The sequence below is a fragment of the Balaenoptera acutorostrata genome, chromosome 2 (genome assembly GCF_949987535.1).
Source record: "Balaenoptera acutorostrata chromosome 2, mBalAcu1.1, whole genome shotgun sequence".
NCBI classification, from domain to species: domain Eukaryota; kingdom Metazoa; phylum Chordata; class Mammalia; order Artiodactyla; family Balaenopteridae; genus Balaenoptera; species Balaenoptera acutorostrata.
Window position 1 is genome coordinate 156,620,385 of NC_080065.1, and position 22,413 is coordinate 156,642,797.

General features: G+C 39.0%; 1 protein-coding gene across 4 annotated transcripts in view; it reads left to right on the forward strand.

Annotated features, from left to right (window-relative positions):
* Positions 1 to 258: 258 nt before the first annotated feature.
* Positions 259 to 22,413, forward strand: part of RANBP17 (RAN binding protein 17) — a 307,210-nt gene continuing 285,055 nt past the window's right edge. For 3 of the 4 annotated variants that reach the window (XR_009007183.1, XM_057541105.1, XM_057541106.1), the window contains exons 1-3: positions 259 to 397; positions 10,506 to 10,652; positions 15,379 to 15,469. Coding sequence is in view for 3 of the 4 variants with exons in the window: in XM_057541105.1 (XP_057397088.1) it covers positions 380 to 397; positions 10,506 to 10,652; positions 15,379 to 15,469 (256 nt within the window). In the remaining variant the exon portion in view is untranslated. The remainder of the gene's footprint in view (positions 398 to 10,505; positions 10,653 to 15,378; positions 15,470 to 22,413) is intronic. The other variant, XM_057541107.1, reaches the window with a different exon arrangement.

Below are 22,413 nucleotides of genomic sequence, written 5' to 3' on the forward strand. Positions count from 1 at the left end.
GATGTAAAGCCAGGGGTCATGGCTGACAGTTGGGTGATGGTGGTTGCCTCAAGGGCCGGAGGTCTGAAGTCACGACTCACCTGTGGCAGTTGAAGCATGAGAACGGGGAGGGGTGGTGGGGGTGGTGGCGGTTGAGATTCCTGGCCCCCGGCCCCGCCCCTCTTGGGCCCGCCCCGCGCGCGCCGCCTCCGTCACCCCGTCCAGCCCCGTCAGCCCCGCCCAGTCCGGAGCTTCGAACGCGACGGCAGCTGGGCCGAGGCGACGAGCGAGCTAGCGAGTGGCGCAGGGACCCAGCGGGCTGCTGGGGCTTCTGCGGCGCCCGCCTACGCTCCCTCCCCTCGGGCGCTCGGGGCGCCGACTGGCGCCGCCTCCCGGGAAGATGGCGCTGCACTTTCAGGTCAGTGCGCTCTGCGCCGCGGGTTCTCGCTCCTCCGGTCAGCCGCCCCGGGAACCCGGCGGGACGCTGGGGTCTGGAGACTGAGGGCCGAGGCTGGTGGCGGAGGCCGCGGGGTCGCGGGCCGGTGCCTCGGAGCCCCAACCCCCGTCCCCGGCCAGGGACCCACGCACTGGCTTGGGCTGAACACCCCGGGCCCGGGCCCGAAGAAGGGGCAGGCAGAGCTTGGGGTTGACGGGTGGAGGGGCAGGGGCCAGGCTGGAGCTCGCTCCTCGGGGGAGGTGCGGATGCTGAGGACCGGCGGCGTGGGAGCCCGCTCTCCCCGGTGCCGCCGCACGGCGCGCACGGAGGCTTCGGCGGCGCCCTAGCAGGTGGGAGCCCGGCCGGACCAGCCTTCCCGCCGCGTCGTGGGCCGCGGTTCCATCGTCTGCCTCCACACAGTTCGTACGGAGCTCGAGAAGGGGGCCTGGGTCCGCCGATGGAGGGCGCAGCAGTTGGACTTTAATTGGCCAGAGCGGCCAGGGGCTGTGTACATGGGGAGTTGCGAAGGAGGGCTCTGCAGCAGCTTCATTGGAGGAGGAAACGGGGGCAGGACGCGCGCTAGGAGCGCAGAGATGGTCTGGATGGGACGCGGGCTGGAGGAAGGCTAGCGTATTCTCGGGCACTCTAGCATATGCATCCAGTTATTCATACAACAAACATTTATAGAGCTTCCCCCCGCCCCCCACGTGTCTCATGCACGGTGCAAAGTTCTGGGATAAAGGATTACGTCATCTTACCATACTTGCCCTCATGGAATTCACGGATAATTATAGTACATGTGAAAAATGATATGATAGACTTAATCACAGGATATCATAGGAACATTGAAAAGGGGCAGTCAACCGTGTGTGTGTGTGTTGGGAAGGAGTGAGGCAGAGCTGCTGTGCTTCTCAGGCAAGCTTTTTTGAGCTTCTCTTCATCCACTAATTTATTGTAGTTCCTACTTTGCTAGGCCCTTAAGATATAGCTCTAGCAAAACTTTATGATTTGTACACTCAGGAAACTTGCAGTCTAGTGGATACTGAAAGAATTGTAGGAGTTGGCCAGGCGAAGAGGAAGGGAAGGGTATAGAGGCAAAACGACAGTGTGAGCCAAGTCAAAGAATTGTGGAAGAACATGGCACACTGCAGGAAGTTCGGTTTGGCTGGAGCTTAAGGTTCATATAAAAGGGAAGGGAGCAGGGAAGCCTGTGGAGGCAGGAGATGACCTTGGAGAGGTAGGCAATCTCATAATATGGTGACAGTGTATCTAAGTGTCCCAACCCTTTGTAGATTTCTTTGGATCCCCTGTGACTACAGTGACTCATTACTTAATTATTGATTCTTCCAAAGGGTCTTTTCTTTTCAACCAGCCACTGTCCTATCAAGTAATTGACAGCTCAGGAGGTAGTAAGCCTGACACATTACCTTTTGACTCCTTGCCATTTCTAAGGGTCTCCAGGTCAAAATAATGTTATTTATTACCACTTTAGTAAATATGCCCTTTGGAAATCTTCACAGGAGGAATTTGACAGGGAGGACTTTGGGATTGTAAATAGGTAAACAGATGTTCATAATTCAGGTGTAAATCTTGAGGGCAATTAAAAACTGTGGTGGAAGTTTTGGGGATTTCCCTGACGGTCCAGTGGTTAAGAATCTGCCTTCCAATGCAGGGGATGCAGGTTTGATCCCTGGTTAGGGAACGAAGATCCCACATGCAACTAAGCCCGTGCACCGCATCAAAGACCCAGCGCAGCCAAAAAAAAAAAAAAAAAACTATGGTGGAAGTTTGGAACGGTTTCAGACTTGGAAAGATGATGCATAATAGTAAATTACCCAGCCTGGAAGATTTCTTCATACTTAGGTAGTGGTGGAAAAATTAGCTGCTAATGCCAAAACTACCTAAATCGGTTTGCTAGGAATGTATTTCACAGCAGTTCTGGGAAGCTTAAAAGTGGAGTTGGACAAATAAAAGACCTGATGATTGGGGGGCCAGAATTAAGCTCTGAACCTTCTCAGTTTGAATTGTTTTCAGCATATGGATCATATTGTTATCTAGTTAACTCAAGGAGCATTTATTACTAATGATTACTGGTACCTAGCATTTTGAATTTTCACATGCTCGTTGTAGATGTTCAGCCCCACAACTAGCTTGAGAGGTGTGCGTATACAGTCGGCTTGCTGTATCCCTGAGTTTTGCATCTGTGGATTCAACCAACTGTAGATTGAAAATATTTTAAAAATTCCAGAAAGCTCCAAAAAACTTCCATTTGCTGCACACTGACAACTATTTGCATAGCATTTACATTGAATTTACAATTATTTACATAGCATTTACATTGTATTAGGTATTATAAGTAATCTAGAGATGATTTAAAGTATTTGAGAAGATGTATAGAGGTTATAGGCAAATACTATGCCATTTTATATAAGGTACATGAACATCTTTGGGTTCTGGTATCTGCAGGGTGTCCTGGAGCCAGTCCCCCTACTTATGTGCATATATACATTTTATCCCTGAAGACACTGAGTCTTAGAACAATTGTGACTTGCCCAAGGCTACAGAATTAGAGTAGTCTTAATAACTCATGATTCCACATTCTTTCATACCAATATCTTACTGTCATCTACCCAACAGGGTAGTTAGTGAAAAATTATACCATTTTGATAAGTAAATAAGTGGATTTATGTAAGGGGAAGTTAGGTCACTGCTTCACAATCTTTTTCACATCATGGCATACATAAAAAATGGTAATTGTGTGGTTCATTGATGTAAACTGCTCATAACCAAAAGCCTGACTGCCTGGAGGACAAGGGGATCAATGTCCCTGACATACTATAACCCATTCAAGGCACATGCATTCTGGTTAGGAAGCTGTGGGTTAGGGTACTCTGTCCCAAAGGAAGAAATGGGTCTGGATTATCTGAGAGGAGACATCATGTGAAAATTCAAAATGCTAGGTACCAGGGTAGGGGACAGAGTAAGGAAAGATATTTCTGGGACCAAGTAGGAGGTAGGCACTTTAGATTTAACAGAAGGACGTTGATGAGAATCAAGAGGTAACATTAGGAAAAATTTAGGAGATGCAGTTTGGTCGATCTTTTTAGCTTTCAGGATTATTCCAGAACCTGGGACTATAGTCATGCTTAATAGCCAGCCAGGCTACCTGATATGATCTAGATGTGATTGTGAACTATTATAGTTGAATACGATGGTAACATGATGAGAAAGGGGTTTGGAAAAGATCATCCTGTATGGAGTTGAATGGGAGAAACTATAGACAAAAGACCAATGTGGTGTTTTATAATTAACTGAAGAGATTATTTACAATTTGTGTAGATCTGCTGTGTGCCAGGAGCTGGATTAAGCTTTCTCTCGTCTTTTCTGTCTTAATCTTCACAATTATTTTAGATGGTGGATATTACTACCTGCAGTTTCAAAAGTGAGGTTTAGAAAATTTAAGTAATTTGCTTGAGGTCACCTAATAAGTAATTGGACAGATTCCAAAGCTTCCACTCTGATTCCCAAAGAAGCCCCTAAAGAAATCCTGGGCACTGTATGTAGGCCACAGTTGGAAAATACTCTTCTATTGGTCTACTGTCTGTGAATATCATGTAGAGGTGTTGAGTCTGAGTCTTTATTTTAAAAGAATTGGTAGGACTTTGTGATAAATTAGGTAGGTACCTGGAATTAGCCATACCGCGAGGTTTGAGGGCACAGTTCGCAAGAGTGTTCTCACTTCTGACACCACCTGCATATTTGGGGGGTTCCCAGTACCACTCTCAGGTTTGATAGTTTAACAGAAGAACTCACAGAATTCACTGAAAGCTATCATACTCAGTTTATTATCAGGAAAGTACGCAGATTAAAACTGATTAAAGAAGAGATACATAAGGCAGAATCTGGGAAGGTTCTCAAACAAAGCTTTTGTTGTCCTCAGAACATGTTATTCTCCCAGCATATATGTGTGGTAGTAAGCACCAAGTATTGCAAACCAGGGAAGTGCACCTGAGCTTTGAGTTCTGGAGTTTTTATTGGGGCTTCTTTATGTAGTCATTGATTGACTGGTCGGTTGCCACATGATTGAGCTCAGTCTTTAGGTCAGATGATACTGAGCAATCTAAAGTCCCCACCCTAAAACACACGGTTGGTCTTTGGTGTGGCCAGCCACCAATTTACGACTATGGGGTGTGGTCTGCTACACCCCCCCCCCCCCCCCCCGGCCCCGCCCTGAACAAAAACATTCCTATCATAGACGTAGATTACCTCCCAGAATCTGAGGGCAAAGACCAGACTTTTTCTTTGGGCAAGGCCAAACTCTTAACTATATAGGAGGGACTAAGGAGAAGGAAAAGTAAAAGATAACATCAAGATTGTAAGTCTAGATTCTGGTCTGCACCTCTGAAACCACTGAAAACAAAGGGACACTTGATGTGAAAATCTGTGGGAAATATGTTCAATTCAGTTCCTGACATTTTGGGGCTGTTTTCAACATCTTTCTGGATTTCCAAGAAGAAGAAGTTTGTAGATAAATATAAAGGTGGTGAATAGACAGTTGAAAGTGTGGACTAGGACATCACCTGCAGGTACATGATGACTGAAGTAAAGGGTGGTAAGATGGCAAGGTGCTGAGGAGACAACATGTGCTTGGGGCCCACAGATTTGTATGTGGCTCAGAATTGACCATTTACTCTTATCTTGAGCAACATATGTGTGTGTGTATGTAGATATATGTATGTGTGTATATATATGTATTTGATCTCTCAGCCTCAGTTCTTTTTTTTGTCTATAAAACGTGTGTGCTAAAAATATGTACTTTACAGGAGTCTACTTTTTAGAATTGGTTTAAAAAATAGAAGATGGAAATACTTTTGTAAACCTATAAAGCACTAAAACAAATATCCAATTCATTGTAGAAGGAAGAGTACTAAGAGGCCCAGAAATAAGCCCTCAGGTATGCTCAGGAAAAGGTAGTAAAGGGAGGAAAAAACAAAGAGTTTATGGAAAATGAGTAACTTTAAGATAAAGACACTTTCTATTACTGGTAGTCAAGAAGCTTAATTCCAGAAGGCAGGAAAGATACAGGGAAGTAGTAGAAAGGAGTTTAAATTTAATTGAGCTGGGAATTTTTTGTGGTTCATCGATTTATTGTTTTATTATTAGGGGACATTCCCTAGGACAAAAAACCTTCATTTTCCCCCAGCTTTCTTGAGGTATAATTGACAAATAATAAACTGTACATACTTAAAATGTCCTTTTGGATGAATTTTGACATAAGTATATTAACTGTGAAACCATCTCAGAAAACAAGATAATGACCATATCTATCAGCCCCCCAAAGTTTCCTTATGCTCCTTTGTAATCCCCCCTTGCTGCTTCCCTGTCCTTTCCTCCCACTCTCTCCTCCCCCCGCAGCCTGAAACCACTGATCTGCTTTCTTTTACTATAGAACCATACAATATATACTCTTTTTGTCTTGCTTCTTTTACTAGGCATTTACCTGTTGATGGATACATGATGGGAATTACTGTATAGAAAGAAGTCACATCATTTACTGGTTAATTGTATGTCAAGTGCAAAGTGCAGAAATGAGTCCAGAATAACTTGGAAGATATTTAGACTGTACGCAGGATTATGTCATTGTCTCCTAGGCTATGGAAGTTGGGTGCTGTCTGTTTATGTTTGGTAGTTTATCGATGGGAGTTAGGTGATATCCAATTCTACTTGTTTTACCTGCTATTTATTTATATGGGCTTCTTATGGTGATATGAAGCCATGTAGAAGCTTTAATAACTCAAACCCTATTTGTCAACAAGTTGAGAAGGGATCCATTTCTCTGAGGCATTCTTATGTTAACCATATTCTCAGACATCAGTTTATAAAACTAAGATGCAGTTTATCAGTTCACTATGAAAAATAGTCTCTCTTTATAGACAGATTTTCTGGAAAATCAAATGCTAATCAGAAGGTTGCTTGGTCACTCAGCAGTCATCACAAGTTTAACTACTTGAAGTGTTTAGATAATGCTTTTCCAACAGGGTAAGGATCTTTGTGTATGTATCCTTTTCTCTAAAAAGATTTACCAATAGTATGCCAGGCATTTATTTAATTGTTATCATTACAGTGAAAGAATAACTTAATTTTTTGCACTTTGTTTCAGTCTTTCTTAAGAGAAAGTTCAAACCTTTACATTTTTATCTTGCACTGCCTTTCGGTGGTTAATAATTTGAAAGACATTTGGGACATTGTTGTAAACAAATACTTTTTAAATACATTTCAGACTTGTTCTCTGTTGGAGTTCACTAAATCAGTATAGCAAAAAAGACAAAATTCCAGAACTTTTTCAGAATCTTTCCAAATAGATTTACTTAGGTACCACTGAATTGATTAATATTAATGTTTGTGTTAGTTTCTTGGGGCTGTTGTGACAAATACCACAAACTGGGTGGGTTAAAACAACGAAAATTTATTCTTTTTTTTTTTAGAAGCTATTTTAGTTTTATATTTTTATTTTATTTTATTTATTATTATTTTCTTTAGTTTTGGGGGCTGCGTCGGGCCTTAGTTGCAGCATGCAGGATCTCATTGCAGCTTGCAGGCTTCTCTCTAGTTGTGGCGTGCAGGTTTTCTCTCTCTAGTTGTGGTGTGCAGGCTCCAGGGTGCGTGGGCTCTGTAGTTGTGGTGCTCGGGCTTAGTTGACCCGCAGCCTGTGGGATCTTAGTTCCCCGACCAGGGATCAAACCCATGTCCCCTGCATTGGAAGGCGGATTCTTTACTACTGGACCACCAGGGAAGTCCCAGAAAATTTATTCTTTTATACTTAATGGAGGCCAGAGTCTGAAATTAATGCGCTGACAGGGTTAGTCTCTTCTTGGAGGCCTTGAGGGAGAAACTGTTCTATGCTTTGTCCCTAGTTTCTGATAGCTGCTTGCAGTCCATGGTCCATTGGCTTGTAGATGCATCACTCCAATCTTTGCCTCCTTTGTATGACCTTTTCTCTTGTGTCTCTGCATCTCAAATGTCCCTCTCTCTTATCAATCATCAGATTTAGAGCCCACCCTAAATCCAGGATGATCTCATCCCTAGATCCTTAATTAAGGATTTGCAAAGACCCTATTTCCAAATAATTCAAAGGTACTGGTGGTTAGGACTTGGATATATCTTTTAGGAGGATACAATTCCACCTATTACAATATTCTTATTAGGTGATACTAGTAATAAACAACTAACGTTTATAGTGTGTAATGTGTGCCAGAAGTTATGTGGCCCTAACTCATTTAATCCTCCCAGCTGACCTTTTGTTTTTCAGCAGTTAGATTTTCTCAGTATTTCTGGCTTCATTCTTTTTTATACTCAAAAAGTCTACTTCTTCAGAGACTCGTAGGCCTAGATGAATGCATGACAGCAGGATCAGTTTATCATTAAATTATTCTGGGTATTATCAGCTCTAAAATTTAGCCCTTCAAATTTATTAGATGAAGGAAACGATTTCTGAGGTTGATCATGAGTCACGAGAGGGAAAAAGGTAACTCTTTTCATTTTTGTGTTTCTTACCCATGGAGGAAATATGGGAATTCATATGTATTCATGAACCATAAATTTTCTATGCATTTTAATATGATGAACAGTATGTAGTAGCACTCCGAGGGCTTCTTGGGCCAATCTAGGTAGAGGAAATGTTTAAAATGTGGTTCATTTTTGCCATCCTTTATCCTAATTTATCCTTTTGAAACCTTTCTTTTGTACTTTTATTTTCGCTCTAGCAAAAAATTCCCTAGTCTGAGATGTTGGGCTCTGAGCTGGATAGAGAAGTGGAAAATGCCATAAAGAAACTAAGGAGAGAGAAGTAAAAAGAATAAAGGGAGCTAGCGGAGGTTTCATTTCAGTGTTTCTTATGTATTCCTGTTAGGCAAAGGTATATGCATTTGACGGAATGTTTAGACTAGTGTAGCTGTAAGGCTGCCACATAAAAATTCAGGTCAGAAAAGGATAAAAAATAGTATTTCTTTATGACTATCCCATTACCTTCATATGGCCACCTGACGTTGAAATCTGTGCCAGTTTTTTTTTGTCCTCCAAAGAATAATTCTCTAAGTTCAAACTGAAGTAGTTTTTTTTTTTTTTTTTTAATTTTTTTTTTTATTTATTTATATTTATTTTTGGCTGTGTTGGGTCTTCACCTCTGTGCGAGGGCCTTCTCTAGCTGCGGCAAGCGGGGGCCACTCTTCATCGCGGTGCGCAGGCCCCTCACCGTCGCGGCCTCTCTTGTTGCGGAGCACAAGCTCCAGACGCGCAGGCCCAGCAGCTGTGGCCCACGGGCCCAGCCGCTCCGCGGCATGTGGGATCCTCCCAGACCAGGGCCCGAACCCGCGTCCCCCGCACCGGCAGGCAGACTCTCAACCGCTGCGCCACCAGGGAAGCCCCCCCTGAAGTAGTTTTAGTAAGATACCTTTAACAAAAATTCTCTGAAGCTGAGAGGAATACTGAACTCATTTAGAATTTTTTCTTTCACATTTTATCCACGTGTCCTATATCTTCAGATTAGATTATATTTATAAACAGAATGAATTATTCTTTTTTATTTTTATTTTTAAAATTGGCTTGTTTGTCCTCCCTATATATTTTTAATACAATTTTTTAAAGATTACACTTCGCTTACAGTTATTATAAAATATTGTCTATATTCCCTGTGTTGTACTACATACCATTGTAGCCTATCTTACACCCAAGAATTTGTACCTCCCACTCCCCCACCCCTATATTACCTCTCTCCACGCCACAGGTAACCACTGCTTTGTTCTCTGTATCTGTGAGTCTGTTTCTTTTTTGTTATATTCACTAGTATGTTGTATTTTTTAGATTCCACATATAAGTGATATCATACAGTATTTGTCTTTCTCTGTATGACTTATTTCACTTAGCATATTGCCCTCCAAGTCCATCCATGTTACTGCAAGTGGCAAAATTTCATTCTTTTTTATGGTTGAGGGATATTCCATTGTATATATATACCACATCTTCTTGATCCATTCATCTGTTGATGGACACTTAGGTTTCTTCCATATCTTGGCAATTGTAAATAATGTTGCTATGAATATTGGGGCACATGTATCTTTTTGAATTAGTGTTCTTGGTGGTTTTTTTTTTTTTTTTTTTGGATATATACCCAGGAGTGGAATTGCTGGGTTGTAAGGTAGTTCTCCTTTTAGTTTTTTGAGGAACCTCCATACTGTTTTCCACAGTGGCTGCACCACTCTACATTCCCACCAACAGTGTATGAGAGTTCCCTTTTCTCCACATCCTTGCCAACATTTGTTATTTGTGTTCTTTCTGATGATAGCCAGAATGAATTATTCTTTATATCTGTAAAATATACAGCCTACAAGATGATAGCTAGTTATTACACTGCTATAAGTAACATGGGGTCAAGTCATAGTTCCTGAGAATCATGCCATAGTTCACCTGCAGCACTATGAGTCATTAGTTCTGAAGACCCACATCAGCATATATTCATATCTTTTCTTTTATATAGATGGAACCATTGAAGTTCTTAAAATCTGAAAAAGAATGTAAATTGGCATAATGTCTGCAACTTGCACATGATAATTCCCCTTACCCATCTCTTTAGCTTCTTTTGGCAACTCCTCCTGGCTGTCTGTCTACCATTCATACTGACCTTTTAATGCCTTGAAATGATTAAGCTCTATTCTGGCCTCTGGTAAATGCTGTTTCTTTGCCTGAACTGCTGTCTAGTCTTTTTCATATGGCTTACCCTTTCAGGTCAGCATAAATGTTACTATATACTTTAGGCCAGCCTTTTTAAACCCCTTGGATTAGACAAGTCCTCCTCTTTCTGTACTCTTACTTTTCCATCACAGAACTATCAATTTAAATAATTTAGAGGTAGGAGATTTGCCTTTTTTTGTTCACCACTGTGACCCCTAGTAAGTAGTTGTAGCTCAGTAAGCATTTATTGATTTGATGAATACGCACATGATATTTGTATCCCTTGTTTCCTGTGATTAATATATTTACCTTATTTTTTTTCACTCAAGTAAAATGTTAATTTTTTTTTTTTTTTCTTCTTAAGAGTTTGGCTGAATTGGAAGTATTATGTACTCATCTCTACATAGGGACTGATCTTACACAAAGAATAGAGGCTGAGAAAGCACTCCTGGAACTTATTGACAGCCCAGAATGTCTCAGCAAGTGTCAACTTTTACTAGAACAAGGAACAGTAAGTATCTGATAACAGCAATTAACAATGAAAGATCGGTAGGTATATGTCAGTGTTAATGAATGCATGTAGGTTAGCAATATAGTTTAACTGATAGGTATTATCATATGTCTTTTTACTGTAGTTTATTTCACTGTTAAAGAATTGGAAAGCCTGGAAAGAAAACTTAGGGAAGAGCCCAGGAGGTGAAAATAGGCATGAATCAAAATACATTCTTGATTCCTCTTGGCCCCTTTTTATGTCTTCTACCAGTGGCAAAAGTTATATTTTTAGAAAGTTGGAATTAAAAATCTAGGTGGGAGAGGCAGATTGTAATTAACTTTGAAATGTGAAGGAATGATTCAGAGGAATGCTGATTACTTCTTGCCTGCCTCTCTTCTAGAGATCATTTGCCTGCCTCTCTTCTAGAGATTCATAGCCATTCATTCAACATCATTTAGCAAGTATTTAAATGTAAAACCAGGCACTGTACTACCTACCTGCTTTATTTACAAGCATTAAAGTAACTCATAGTTTAGTTGGGAAGGCATAGATGTATCACTATAAATAAAGAGCTATGGAATGATATGGTAAGCACTACAGTAGGGAACTGTAGGATCTATAGAGCAGAGGTGGGCAAACTTTTTCTGTAAAGGGCCAGATTGTAAATATTTTAGACTTTGTGGGCCAAGAGGCAAAATCAAGGATGTTTTGTAAATATACCTATTAGAAGAGAGAAAGCAAATTTCCACAAAGTTTTATTTATGAATTTTAAAATATAATAACTGAGTACAGTTTTTCTGTAGTATAAGTCTACTGATGAAAAGAATGGAATTATTCTTTTGGGGATGACATTTTGCTTAACTGGGGTTCAGAGTTAGTATTTCCTATCATTAGCATTGATTACAAATGTTCATATGTTAATACTGATCGGTAATGAGATTTAACAAATTTCATCTTTGGAAATGTCTCTTCACACAGATAGGTACTACCAAATGTTGATATCAGCTGATGAGCATATGATTTTAATTAAGCATGTTCATCACTTAGAAGGCATGTATAGAGTTCTATTAAAACTTCTCTTGATATTTGTCTTTTAGGATATCATTACGTTCTAGATTAATCACTTCCAATTGAAGGTTAGGTGGAGGCTCCTCAATTGCTCAGTTAAATGGATTTTGAAATATGGAAATTTCCTTTGCATTTGCAACAAGGTCTGAAAAAAAGTGCTGCTGGAACATAGTTTGAGCTCAGAAAATATACTCAGCAATAGAGATCTTGCTACTTGTTTTAATATTTGACGTGTGGAAAGTATATAAAGCAGCTTGATATTACTTGTGATTCAATCAGTGTTAGTTGTGATTAGAGTAACTTTATTGCATTATAAGTTTCACATTAGTACTAAGCACTGTTTGCCTTTTAGACAATTTTGTAACTTTAGGTTGAATTCATTAAGAGACATTATCAAGTTTGAAGCAAAAACTAACTTCAAAAGCTATTTAATGTTCAACAATAGTGGATAAAAATGGTTCTTCTCATTCAGAAAAATTTCCGTCTCAGTCCTGAGCAAGAAAAAATTGCAGTAAAACTTTACCACTGCCAAGCTATTGAACTACTGTGCAGTGGGGCAAGTCAGAATTTTCAGCTTCTATTTCTGACAGAAATTTCCAGAACTGAAGATGAATTCATGAAAGTGAATTGAAGTCCACTGTTTTTTTGTTTTGTTTTTAGATTTTTTTTTTGATGTGGACCATTTTTAAAGTCTTTATTGAATTTGTTACAATATTGTTTCTGTTTTATGTTCTGGTTTTTTGGCCGCAAGGCATGTGAGATCTTAGCTCCCCGACCAGGGATCGAACCCGCACCCCCTGCATTGGAAGGCGAAGTCTTTTTTTTTTTTTAAATTAATTAATTAATTTAGTTTTGGCTGCATTGGGTCTTCGTTACTGCGCACGGGCTTTGTCTAGTTGCGGCGAGTGGGGGCTATTCTTCATTGTGGTGCGCAGGCTTCTCATTGCGGTGGCTTCTCTTCTTGCGGAGCATGGGCTCTAGGTGTGCGGGCTTCAGTAGTTGTGGCACGTGGGCTCAGTAGTTGTGGCTCGCGGGCTCTAGAGCACAGGTTCAGTAGTTGTGGTGCACGGGCTTAGTTGCTCTGTGGCATGTGGGATCTTCCCAGACCAGGACTTGAACCCTGTCCCCTGCATTGGCAGGTGGATTCATAACCACTGCACCACCAGGGAAGTCCCTGGAAGGCGAAGTCTTAAGCACTGGACCGCCAGGGAAGTCCCTGAAGTCCACTGTTAACACTACTGATTCATTAACACATGATAGATTCAAATATTTACTACAAAGTACCTACTGATGAATAATAAAATGAATAACCACAGACTTTAGTCTCTTACATTTTTACAAGCTTTGTAAATTTGTCCACTTAAGTCTTTTCTTTTTACCACCACTTGTGGCACATTTTAGCAACTACTTCAGGTTGTACAGAATTAGTATTTTCTCAACTTCTTTCAAAATATTCTGACCAGTAATTGCGTGCAGACTCTTCATAGAGATTAATTCTTTTTTTTTTTTTTTTAATTATTTATTTATTTATTTTTGGCTGTGTTGGGTCTTCGTTTCTGTGCGAGGGCTTTCTCCAGTTGCGGCAAGCGAGGGCCACTCCCCATCGCGGTGCGCGGGCCTCTCACTATCGTGGCCTCTCTTGTTGCGGAGCACAGGCTCCAGACGCGCAGGCTCAGCAGTTGTGGCTCACGGGCCTAGTTGCTCCGCGGCATGCGGGATCCCCCCAGACCAGGGCTCGAACCCGTGTCCCCCGCACCGGCAGGCAGACTCTCAACCACTGCGCCACCAAGGAAGCCCGAGATTAATTCTTTATTCACTTCAAATTTAGCATTGACTTCTGGAATAAACAGATAATGTCGGTAACAGTATGAGCAGTACATGTTGGTAACATCTGTAACTCATCAAGAACTAGGGAGAACCTCCAGATCATTCGCCTGGTTTGAAATTGAATTTTGATGTTGCTCTAGTATCTTCAACTATCTGGGCCTTATTCTCTCTGAAAGGCTAGTAGTCTGAAGTTTATGTTCTCTGCATGTGTAACTTTGGCTACTGCAATAAAATAATGGTGATTTAATTAACTCTCTGTTGGTAAGTGACTTTCCTTACTTGGCTAACAAATGAGCTATTTCAAAACCTAACTTTGGTTGCAGCCTCACTTTATTTTTTTGTGGAGAAATTTCACTGTTATAGATATTCTGTCTTAAATTTTCTCCTTTTTTCTGACTATTGATTACCTGTGAGTTAGGAATACTGACATGAGTGCTTGGTATGATATGGTCAACATATGTTGTATTCTTTTAGGACAGCTATAGTACAACTGCATAAAAAGCACATTGCTTTGCTATCTGATTCAATAACAAAATGATCCACATTCCACTGTGCCTTAAAAGTTAGACATTTGAAGTGCCTTTCTATCTTTTCTTGTTTTGACATAACAGATATGCACTGGTAATAATATAAGGTGCGTGTCATGTCGTGCTGATACTTATGGCACTCGGTGCTGTGAAGTTAGTAAGTACATCACTGCGGTTTATAGTGCACTGAGCAGCAGTAGGAGGCAGTGAGTGCCATATGCTGTTTTAACTATTTGACTCTGCTGTCATAGTCTGAAAGCAGACTATGTGCGTGTGGCTGTGTTCTAATAAACTTTATTTATGGACACTGAAATTTGGATTTCATGTACTTTTCACATGTCACAAAATATTATTATTTTGATTTTTTTCCCAACTGTTTAAAATAGTAAAATCCATACATAGTTCATGGGCCTTGCAAAAACAGGCTGGATTTGGTCCACAGGCCTTAGTTTGCTGACCTCTGGTCTAGAGAAAAAAAAATAGGACTATCTTTACAAGAGATTGCTAGGGGTAGAGTGAATAACTGAATCAGATTTTGAAGGATTGAGTACGCTATTAAGTTAAGACAATTGGTGGTCAGAGTGAATACAACCAGCATGGATCTGAAGGAGTGGGGAGATCAGGGTGGGAAAGGCATTGAAAGGAACTGAAAGAGGGCTGTTGTGGTCAGAGGATAGCAAAGAGTGGAACCAGATGAATTTGAAGAGATAATCAGAGGGCAGAACATGCAGGACTATGTAGACATGGTAAGTGTATTTTATTTGGACTTGCTCATAATCATTTTTTTCCTCTCGACTGCTTGCCGTTTGAAAAGGCTACCTATACCTTCCTCAACTGCCCCACCCTTACGAGGGATTTTATGTGAGTGTGTGTGTGTGTGTGTATTTTATCCCTTGTAAATCTGCTAGTTTGGAAAACGAGAAAAATTCCCAATATTGCTTAGGAAAAGTTCCTATCATAGTATTTTTTTTTTGGCTGCATTGGGTCTTTGTTGTTGCGCGCGGGCTTTCTCTAGTTGCGGCGAGCTGGGTGGCTTCTCATGTTGTGGAGCACGGGCTCTAGGTGCGCGGGCTTCAGTAGCGGCGGCACGTGGGCCCTGGAGCGTGCAGGCTTACTAGTTGTGGCTCGCTGGCTCTAGGGCGCAGGCTCAGTAGTTGTGGCACATGGACTTAGTTGCTCCGCGGCATGTGGGATCTTCCCGTACCAGGGACCGAACCCATGTCCCCTGCATTGGCAGGCAGATTCTTAACCACTCCTCCACCAGGGAAGTCCCCTTATCATAGTATTTTGATTAATCTATTAAAATTTATATTTCTTTACAGACATCCTATGCTCAACTCCTTGCAGCAACATGTCTTTCAAAACTTATTAGCCGAGTCAGTCCTTTGCCGATTGAACAAAGAATAGATATCAGTAAGTGGTTTATTACGCTTTTTATCAAACTGCACTTTAAAAATAATTTTTGCTTTTAAATATGCTAAACTGTTAACAGGCATGCAAGTTATTTTATTGTCATTTTTAAAGATGAATAGTCAAGTCTCCTTTACACATGTAGTGATAAACAACGATGTGTTATACAAAAATGTGTTGTCAGAAAAACATTTGTTTAGTTTGATAATAAATAATAACTAGCATTTTATTGTCTATACTATTTACTAAGATTTGCACTATCTCATTTTATCTACCAAACTTCTGAGATGGGCACTATTGTTATCCTCATTTTATAAATGAGGAAATTAGATTTGATAGGCTCTATATTGTGCCCAAGATCATCACACATCTAGCAAGAAGTAGAGCTGTGATTCAAACTTACACAATTTTTGTGGAGTCCATGCTCTTAGCAGTTATCTTAACTTCATATACAACTAAATGATGGGAAAGAAGTCTACTCTCCAGCATTTCTCAGGATCCTATATCAAAATCATATGGGATGCATATAAAATCAAAAGCAGATTCCTACTTATTAGGAAAATAATGTGTATATGGATGAACAGTGCTTGGAACTTAGTGTAGTTGGAAAATTGATTCTATAAAGTACCAATATGCTTTCAGAAGTAATGTATTTTCAGATTTTAAGTGTGTGAGTTTGTTTTTCATATGGACAAAACTCTTGATAGTTGAGGTATGGGAATTTTTTTGTTATCTTTGTTGATAATAGACTGTTGACTCATTTCTGCTCTCCAGCCTCAAGGTTTACATGATTCATATTTGTGTAACAGAAAAGTTAAAGTGTAGTATTATATATGATGGTTCTTTAAGCTCAGTTTTTGAATGGTCAGATCCCACAGTGATTTGTCATTTGCCTCATATGTTTGACTGATATTTCTCTTAAGTACCTAATAACAGAGGGGAACTCCTTCAACTTGATAAAGAACATCTACCAAAAAAAAAAACCTACCAGGCTGAAGAAAATCTAGAGAATCTTTCCATGTTCTCATGGACTTGTGTGCTTCAGAAAGCAAAAGAGAAATTTACAGTTTAAAAAATAAGGGTTCAAACATTAATAAACCTGTCATAAAACATTGTGATTTTGTTTGTTTGACTTTTATACACATAAACACACATATTTTATTTTATTTTTTATTTTTTTATTTTTTTTAAAACACACATATTTTAGATAGACTTTATTTTTTTAGAGCACTTTTAAGTTCACAGCAAAATTGAGCAAAAAGTACAGAGAATTCCCATATACCCCCTGGCCCCGCACATGAATACCCTTCCCCAGTATTAGCATACTGCACCAGAGTGGGTACATTTGTAACAGTTGATTAACCTACATTGACACATCATCATCACCCGAAGTCCATAGTTTATATTAGAGTTCACTCTTGGTGTTGTGCATTCCGTGGGTTTGGATAAATGTATAAATGACACATATCCCCCGTTATAGTATTATACAGAATAGTTTCACTGCCCTAAAAAGCCACTGTGTTGCAACTATTCATCCCTCCCTCCCCTCTAACTCCTGGCGACCACTGATCTTTTTTACTGTTTCCATAGTTTTGCCTTTTCCAGAATGCATGTAGTTGAAATTATACAGTGTGTAGCCTTTTCAGATTGGCTTCTTTTACTTAGTAATATGCATTTAAGGTTCTCCATGTTTTATCATGGCTTGGTAGATCATTTCTTTTCTTTCTTTTTTTTTTAAAATTTATTTATTTTATTTATTTTATTTTTGGCTGCACTGGGTCTTTGTTGCTGCACCTGGGCTTTTCTCTTTTTGCGGCGAGCGGTGGCTACTCTTTGCTGTGGTGCCCAGGCTTCTCATCGCGGTGGCTTCTCTTGTTGCGGAGCGCAGGCTCTAGGCACGTGAGCTCTAGAGTGCAGGCTCAGTAGTTGTGGCACACAGACTTAGTTGTTCACAGCATGTGGGATCTTCCCGGGCTAGGGCTCGAACCCGTGTCCCCTGCATTGGCAGGCGGATTCTTAACCACTGCGCCACCAGGGAAGCCCGATCATTTCTTTTTAATGCTGACTGACGTGCCATTGTCTGGATGTACCACAGTTTATCTGTTCACCTTTTGAAGTACGCCTTCATTGCTTCCCAGTTTTGGCAATTACGAATAAAGCTGCTATAAAGCCGGTTTTTTATGTGGACATAAGTTCTCATTTGGGTAAATACCAAGGAGAGTGATTGCTGGATTGTATGGTAAGAGTATGTTTAGATTTGTAAGAAATCACCAAACTGCCTTCCAAAGGGGCTGTACCAGTTTTGCATTCCCATCATCAATGAATGAGAGTTCCTGTTCTTCCACACCCTTGCTAACATTTGGTGTTTTCAGTGTTTTGGATTTTGACCATTCTTATAGGTGTGTAGTAGAATCTTACTGTTTTTAATTTGCAGTTTCCTAATGACATGTGGTGTTGAACATCTTTTCATATGCTTATTTGTTGTCTGTATGTTTTCTTTAATGAGGTGTCTGTTTAGGTCTTTTGCTTATTTTTAAATCAGGTTGTTTGTTTTCTTATTCTCTGTATATTTTAGTAAATGGTCCTTTATCAGATAGGTCTTTTGCAAAGATTTTCTCCCAGTTTGTGGCTTGTCTTCTCATTCTCTTGGGCAGAAGCTTTTAATTGTAATGAAGTCCACCTTATCAAGTATTTCTTTCATGGATTGTGCCTTCGTTGTTGTTTGTAAAAAGTCATCACCAAACCCAAGGTCATCTAGATTTTATTCCTGTTGTCTTTTAGGAGTTTTTATAGTTTTGCATTTTATATTTAGAGCTGTGATCATTTTGAATTAATTTTTGTGAAGAGTGTAAGTTCTGTGTTTAGATTCATTTTTTTGCATGTGGAGGTCCAGTTCTGCCACCATTTGTTGAAAAGACTATCTTTACTCTGTTTTATTACCTTTGCTCCTTTGTCAAAGATCAGTTGACTGTATTTATGGGAGTCTCTTTCTGGGTTCTCTATTCTGTTCCATTGATCTATTTGTTCTTTCACCAGTACCACACTGTCTTGATTATTATAGTTTTATAAAAATTAAAGTTAGGTAGTGTCAGACCTCCAACTTTGTCCTTCTCCTTTAGTATTATGTAGGCTATTCTGGGTCTTTTGCCTCTCTATATAAACTTTAGAATCAATTTGTCAATATCCAAAAAATAACTTTCTGGGATTTTGGTTGGGATTGCATTGAATCTATAGATCAGTTCTGGAAGAACTGACATCTCGACAACATTGAGTCTTCCTATCCATGCACATGGAATATCTCTCCATTTATTTATTTCTTTGATTTTATTCATCAGCTGTGGTTTTTTTTGTAGATGTTCTTTATGAAGTTGAGGAAGTTCCCCTCTGTTCCTTGTTTGTTGAGAGTTTTTATCATGAATGGCTGTTGGATTTTTGAAATCCTTTTTTTGTATCTATTATGATCATGTGATTTTTCTTCTTTAGCCTATTGATGTGATGGACTACATTAATTGATTTTAAAATGTTGAACAATGCTTGCATACCTGGGATAAATGTCACTTGGTTGTGGTATATAACTTTTTATACATTGTTGGATTTGCTTTGCTAATAATTTGTTGAGGATTTTTGTTTTTATATTGATGAGAGATATTGGCTCAACTACAAGTTTTCTTGTAATGTTTTTGTCTGGTTTTGGTGTTAAGGTAATGCTGGCCTCATAGAATGAGCTAGGAGGAATTCCCTCTCCATCTTTTTCCTGGAAGAGATTGTAGAGAATTGGTAGAATTTCTTTCTTAAATGTTTGGTAGAATTCATCAGTGAACCCATCTGGGCCTGGTGCTTGCTGTTTTGGAAGGTTATTAATTATTGACTCAATTAATTTAATAGATATGGGCCTATTCAGATTGTCTCTTTCACTTATCTTTTTTAAATGGATACTTAAAAAAAAAGATGTACACTCATTAAAGGAAATTCGGAAAAAAGAGAAAAGTAGAAACCTACCGCACAATTTCAAGCAACGAATGATGTGTTTCCTTTATGAGTTTCTTGGGTTTGACTTACTACTCTTGCTTCTGCAATTAGATTAGAATGTTATGACATGTCTGACATGTGTCAGTAGAATAATTGGTATGTCAGTTAAAATGGAAAATGTGAAGATTGCCTCAAAGTCACATTGCATTTATTACATCAACTCCAAAATTCTCATTCTTTCATGATATGGTCCCAAACTACATATTTCATTATTTCCCAACATTAACTCTGTTGCCTGTTCTCTGTGTCCAGTACACTGTTTTCTACCTTTATTAGCATAATTAATGATGGCTTACCATTGCTCATCAATTAAATACCATTTCCTCAGCCTGGCATTCGAGTCCTTTCATGAGCTTGTAATTGATGGATCGTCCCATCCTTGTAGTCTTATATCTCGTTGGTACTAGCCTATTTGTACCAGAAGGTATTTTCCTCATGCCATGTTATTTCTGCCTTGGTGCCTTTTCTTATGTTGTTTCTCTAGCCTGGAATGCTGTCCTTTTAATCTTCTATTCAAATAAAAGTGTAGCTTAAGTTTAATTACCTATATAAATCAATCAATTCTCCTTCCCTTTCTCTGTCCTTCACTCCATCCCTCCCTCTCTCTTTCCTTCCTTGCTAACTCCCCTTCAGACAGCTTTATTGAGGTATAATTTATATACCATTAAGTTAACTTGTTTTAAGTGTACAATTTTTGATTTTTAGTAAATTTACAGAGTTATGTGAACATTTCCATCATCCCTCCCAAAATCCCCATGCTGATTTACAGTTAGTCCTGCTCCCATACCACCAACCTCTAAGATGTTTTCTGCCTGTATAGATGGACCTTCTGTGGATATTTCATATAAATAAAATCTTATCGTGTAGTTTTTTTACGTCTGACTTCTTTCACTTAGCAAAATGTTTTTGAGGTTCATCCATGTTGTAGCATGTGTCAATATTTCATTTTTTTAATTATAGAATAATATTCCCTTGTATAGATGTGTGACATTTTGTTATCCATTCACCACCTGATGGAAATATGGGTTGTTTTTGCTTTTTGGCCACTGTGAATAATGCTACCATGAACATTGACTTACAAGTCTTTGTGTGGATATACGTTTTCATTTCTCTTGAGTAGATACCTAGGAGTGAAATTGCTGGGTCATAGGTAAGTTTATGCTTAACTTTTAAAAAAACTGCCCAACTATGGTTCAAAGTGCCTATACCATTTTGCGTTCTCAGCAGCAATGTGTGAACGTTGCAGTTTCTCCACATCTTCACCTCATAAGTCTTACCTTGATCTTCTTGTGGTAGTTTCTTTTTGTCTATCTCTCCAAATATTTTATAAGCTAGCTCTCAAGGCATAGATTATAGCTCAAATTTTTGTGTTCACAGCATTTGGAATTGTTTCCATCAAAGCATTTGTAGTTAAATGTTGAGGTATTTACCTTCTCTTCACTTTTTTCCCGAATAACATGCTAGTCTTTGGGACCAAAGTAGAGATTGAGTCTTTCCCCTTTTCTTTTATATTCTTTTTGTATGTTTTCTGATAGACTTTGCGGCATATTTTTACTTGACTTCAATTAATCAGCCAAAAATATTTCATATTAAATTTCTATAATGTGTAATACCTAAAGTTTCAGTCTAATGATAGTAAACTCCAAAAGACTGTCTACAAGTTTGGACTTAGTAGAGTTTTTGAATTACTAATTATTACTAAAATATATGGTTTGACCGGTATTTGAAAGCAGGAAACAAACAAACTCAAACAAAAACAACCTGACTCAAAGTCCCAATTTGGCCACTGTGACAAGTTGTTTCACCTCTTTGACCTTGATATTTTTTTGCCTAGGAAACAGAATAATAGTAATAGTAATATAGTAGCAATATCTTCATATTGCTGTGAGAGCTGCATAAAGCTTTTTTTCTGGGAAGCACTTTTAATTTCTAACTTGTTTCATAAATGCTAAATATTGTTGTTATCATATGGGCATTTGACACTCAAAGAGCCTCTAGTGCATAGCTTTCCAAGTTTCTGTTAACTTTTGTTGGGGACTTTTTGCAGCTGTTTATTTCATTCTCCCATGTGTCTTTCTGAACATTTCATTTTCTTCTTGGTATGGCTTTTCCCTATTATCTTGGGCTGGTGATGATGAGATTGCTGTTGTTTTACTTGATTGTTATCATTGGCTCTTGCTTATTAAACTGGAACACTATTATAGGTCATGTAATAAGCATAACGTGAGAATATTTTATGTAAAACATTCAACTAAAGTAACAGAAATACAGTCTGTTAAATTTTTTTGCCTTAGATAATAAACTTATTAGCTAGTATCTTTGCTCAGGGAGTTTGGGAAGGTGTGCTTAAGGTACCTAGCTTAAATGTGAAACTTGGTTTTTCTCCTGTTTTGTTGTTTTATTATTTTTGAGATTACCCTCCCAGTGGTTACCACTACCTACATATAGATTCCTCACATTCCCTCCAGGTTAAAATTTTTCAAGATACTAAAAATAAAAATAATAGAAGTAAATAAACCAGATTTTCTTTTATGTTCAGGAGGCAGTGTCATTTTCATAAGTTTTGTTATTGAAATAAAAGATTACATGTAATGAAGCTTAAGAGAACCATATTACTTTAATCCATAGCAGAAACCTCTTTCAGATTTATCTTAATGCTAGGAAAATCTGTGCTTTTTAATATTATTTTTATTTGTATAACTGTATTTTTAATGTTAATAAAAATTAAGGTTGAAATGTGCTAGTCGTGAGAACTTTTCTTTTTTATATCAAGGTTCTCATTACAGTTGTCAAGAACAGCTGTTGAAAGTGTTCTTGGATTTTGGGATTGTTTCCATTAAAGCTATTTTTAGTTAAATAGTGAAGTATTAATATTTACTTTTTCTTCACTCTTTTCCCAAATGGTATGCTGACCTTCG